General features: G+C 43.8%; 1 protein-coding gene across 1 annotated transcript in view; it reads left to right on the forward strand.

Moving 5' to 3' along the window:
- The window catches only part of tspearb (thrombospondin-type laminin G domain and EAR repeats b), a 76,832-nt gene that overhangs the window by 60,507 nt on the left and 11,680 nt on the right, over positions 1–4,645 (forward strand). Inside the window, exon 9 of the mRNA XM_043694476.1 lies at positions 3,743–3,930. Coding sequence (XP_043550411.1) covers positions 3,743–3,930 — 188 coding nt within the window. The remainder of the gene's footprint in view (positions 1–3,742; positions 3,931–4,645) is intronic.

Consider the following 4,645-nt stretch of genomic DNA (forward strand, 5'->3'; position numbering starts at 1 on the left):
AGGTAGATAGGATAGTGAAGAAGGCGTTTGGTATGCTTTCCTTTATTGGTCAGAGTATTGAGTACAGGAGTTGGGAGGTCATGTTGCGGCTGTACAGGACATTGGTTAGGCCACTGTGCAATTCTGGTCTCCTTCCTATCAGAAAGATGTTGTGAAACATGAAAGGGTTAAGAAAAGATTTACAAGGATGTTGCCAGGGTTGGAGAATTTGAGCTATAGGGAGATGTTGAACAGGCTGGGACTGTTTTCCCTGGAGCGTCGGAGGCTGAGGTTTACAAAATTATGAGGGGCATGGATAGGGTAAATAGGTGAAGTCTTTTCCCTGGCGTCGGGGAGTCCAGAACTAGAGGGGCATAGGTTTAAGGTGAGAGGGGAAAGATATAAAAGAGACCTAACGGGCAACGTTTTCACTCAGAGGATGGTACGTGTATAGAATGAGCTGCCAGAGGAAGTGGTGGAGGCTGATACAATTGCAACATTTAAGAGGCATTTGGATAGGTATATGAATAGGAAGGGTTTGGAGGAATATGGGCTGGGATATCTGGTCAGCATGGACGGGTTGGACCGAAGGGTCTGTTTCCGTGCTGTACATCTCTATGATTCTATGACTCTAATTGCAAATAAACCCAGCAGAGATCTTCATGCAAATGGAATCCATGTACCTAATTTGTGTTCCATTTAGATAACACAAAGATATTATTAGATATGTGCAGCTGGGATATTTTTATTTCAAAGAAACAAAACAAAGATGACACCAGCCTTAGAACCTTGGAGGGCGAACAGCAGCTAACCAAGTATATTGTCAATCTTGATGCTGGCTCTGTATAGAAAACAAAATAAGATTTCTTCACAACTGGAGGGGTATACCCAGATTGGCCAGGTTTGTGCAGACAGCCAGCTGATTTGAACCCACCCCAAGGAAAGATCATTTCAAACTTAACAGCTGTCTACAGTCTGCCCCGTGCTGAACTCGAGATGAATGATCCTACGTTTATACAATACCGAAAACAAAATGGGCTGCATTCAGGGACAGCACGGTGCCTGAAATAACAATCCCTGAAACAGGGCTCAAGCCAAAAAATAGAAAAGGTACATGAGGCACAGTGATGCACTTAGTGCTGTACCACAGAAGGACGGATATCAAATTCTTCACTATGAATTGGAAAGCCATGGATCTGTTAGCAAAGTTCCAACTTTTTTAACAAAGAATGCTGTTCTGCCTCCTTGACCAAGTAGTTGCAGAATTGGTTCGGTGAACTGTGAAAATACTACTAGCAGTTAGTAACGAGCGATTACATAGACTCAGAATCAGGCTTAACAGAAGAGGACCAAAATGATGTTTTAAAGACGTACAAAGTGCTCAAAGATCAGCAAGATGTGAGGGTAAACTTTGCAATTCTTTGCTTAGAATTGATGTCCTAGAAGGAAAAGCTGCAGGATAATGGATCCATGGCTTTCCAATTCATAGTGAAGAATTTGATATCCGTCTTTCTGTGGTACAGCACTATGTGCATCTCTGTGTCACGTGTACCTTTTCTGTTTTTAGGCCTGAGCCCTGTTTCAGGGATTGTTATTTAGGGCACCGTGCTGTCCCTGAATGCAGCTCACTTTGTTAGTTGATGCCATAACAAGGGCAACAAATGTGCCTTTCCAGACACTAAACTGACAGAGCAGATAATAGAGTTGGCGATTGTCTCAGTACCTTTGAAGCATTCTAAAAAACCTTCTGGCACAAAAAGGAAGCTCGCAACATCGAATTACTACTGGTAGGTGGTAGAAAATGTGGAGCCATTGTAGCTGGAAGCTTCTTGAGTGTTGTTGGAGCTACACTGAGCCAGACAAGTTTGATCACACTCCTGACTTGTGAACTGTAGATAGTCATAGAGATGTACAGCACAGAAACAGACCCTTTGGTCCAACTTGTCCATGCTGATCAGATATCCTAAATTAAGCTAGTCCCATTTGTCAGCACTTGGCCCATAATCCTCTAAACCCTTCCTATTCATATACCCATCCAAAAGCCTTTTTAATGCTGTAATTGTACCAGCCTCCACCACTTCCTCTGGCAACTCATTCCTTACACGTACCACCCTCTGCTTGAAAAAGTTGCCCCTTAGGTCTCTTTTATATCTTTCCCCTCTCACCCTAAACCTATGCCCTCTAGTTCTGGATTCCCCGACCCCAGGGAAAAGACCTTGTCTATTTATCCTATCCATGCCCCTCATGATTTTATAAACCTTTATAACGTCACCCCCTCAGCCTCTGATATTCCAGGGAAAACAGCCCCAGCCTATTCAGCCTCTCCCCATAGCTCTGGCAACATCCTTGTAAATCTTTTATGAACAATGGACAGGCTCTGTGGAGAGAAGAGGTGAGCTACTTATCTCAGAATTCCTATTTTCTGAGCTGCTTTTGTACTCATTATATTTGTATAGCTGGTCCAGTTCAGGTTCTGGTCAATGGAAATCCTAAGGATTTTGATAGCAGGGGATTCAGTGATGGGAATCCTATTGAATGTGAAGGGATGTTGGTTTAATCTCTCTGCAGATTGTCATAGCCTGGTACTTGTGTGACATCAACGTTATCATATGACCATAAGGCCATAAGACAAAGGAGCAGAAATTAGGTCATTCAGCCCATCGAATCTGCTTCACCATTCATGGCTGATAAGTTTCTCAACCCCATTCTCCCGCTTTCTCCCTGTAATCCTTTATCCCTTTGATACTCAAGAAACTATCTATGTCCATCCTAAACATACTCAATGACCTGGCCTCCACGGCCTTCTGAGGCAATTTAATTCCATAGATTCAGCACTCTCTGGCGAAATAAGTTTCTCCTTAACTCCATTCTAAAAGGTCTTCTCTTTATGCTAAGGCTGTGCCATCATGTCCTAGTCTCTCCCACCAATGGAAACAACTTCACTCTGTCCAGGCCATTCAGTATTCTGTGTGTTTCAATTAGATCGCTCCTCATCGTTCTAAACTCCATCAAGTACAGATCCAGAATCCTCAAACCTTCCTCATATGTTAAGCTTTTCGTTCCTGGGACCATCTGCGTGAACCTCCTCTGGAAGTGCTCCTTCCTAGGATATGGGGCCCAAACCTGCGCACAATACTCCAAATGTGGTCTGACCAGAGCCTTATAAGCTTTAGAAGTACTTTCCTGCTTTTGTATCCAAACCCTCTCAAAATAAATCCATGTCACTTATCAGGCCAAGTTGGAATGTTGTTTGGGTCTTGCTACTTTGGTGTCAGGAAAGTGTGGAATTGTGGAATTATCAGCAAATATCCCAAATTCTGATCTTATGGAGGGAATGTCATTGATGAAGTAACTGAAGAAGGTTGAGTGTAGGACATTTCCCTGAGGAACTCCTGCAGAGCTGCCCTTGCATTGAGATGGCCAACCTCCAACAACCACAATCATCTTCCTTTTGTGCAAGGTATGACTCGACCCAATGAGGAGCTCCCACCCTATGCCCACTCCTCAATTCATTTTGACTCCTGCTTTGATGTCAAAGACAGCCACCATTTTGACTCTTTATAAGTCCATGTTTAGACAAAGGTTGGAATGGGGTCATGAGCTGAGTGGCCTTGGAGGTATCCAAACTCAGCATCAGTGAGCAGGTTATGACTGAGTGGGTACTGCTGATTACACTGTCAATGATGCCTTGCCTATTGTATGCTTGTATGTCATCAGAATTGTTCATAATCAGTGGAACACTAACTCTATCTTTCTTCCCCAGACATATGGTGCTACTGACTGGGAGGTTTTCCGCGTTCAAGAAAGAGTGTTTCTAGCAGTTGCAAACAGCCAGAGCTATGAGACAGGGGCAGTGAATAGAGTCAACGCCTTCAATATTAACTCTACCATCTACGAACTCAACATCACTGCCCAGATGTTTGTCAAGTTTCAAGACATTCCAACAAACAGGTAGCTCTTTAATGTGGTTGAGTGGGGCTCTTACTAAACAGAGCCTTCTTTTTGTTTATTCCGATCCTTTATTTCAACAATCAGGCACGACAAGGAAGTTTAGCTGCACAGAATGGCTGCGCTGGACACAGGCAGGTCCTCCAGGATGGGAGCTTGATATTCAATACTTTGGAATCTGAAAGGGTGCAAATTATTGGCTAAATCCCACTGCACATGCTGATCCATTGCTGAAGGCAGAGACATCTTGCTGAGGGCCTCTGTCCTGCAACCGTCCTGGCAATCACAAGAATGCCAAATTTTAAATGATCACAACAATTTATACTGCACAGTAAAAAAAACACTGATTGAATAACCAGTTAACTATTGATTCATCTTGACTGTGACTGGCCATGGCATTGTCATGGAGAAAGCAACAAGGTACTATTAACTTCCCAAACCCCCAGTAGTAAGATCACCTGAGATTATTTATTAGCTTGGACACAGGATTGGCTAACCAATGCTGAAAATAAGAAAGCAGGAGGCTGGAAGAACACAGCAAGCCAGGCAGCATCGGGAGGTGGAGAAGTCGTGTTTCAGGTGTAACCCTTCTTCAGGACTGGTGTTGAGTGTAGGGGGAGCTGCAGATAAAGGGGGAGGTGGGGCAGGATAGCGAAGTAGGAATAGGTGAAGGCAGGTAGTGGGTACAACCTGGTTGGTCAGTGGGAGGAATGAATCC

The sequence above is a fragment of the Chiloscyllium plagiosum genome, chromosome 7, assembly GCF_004010195.1.
Source record: "Chiloscyllium plagiosum isolate BGI_BamShark_2017 chromosome 7, ASM401019v2, whole genome shotgun sequence".
Classification (NCBI taxonomy): Eukaryota; Metazoa; Chordata; class Chondrichthyes; order Orectolobiformes; family Hemiscylliidae; genus Chiloscyllium; species Chiloscyllium plagiosum.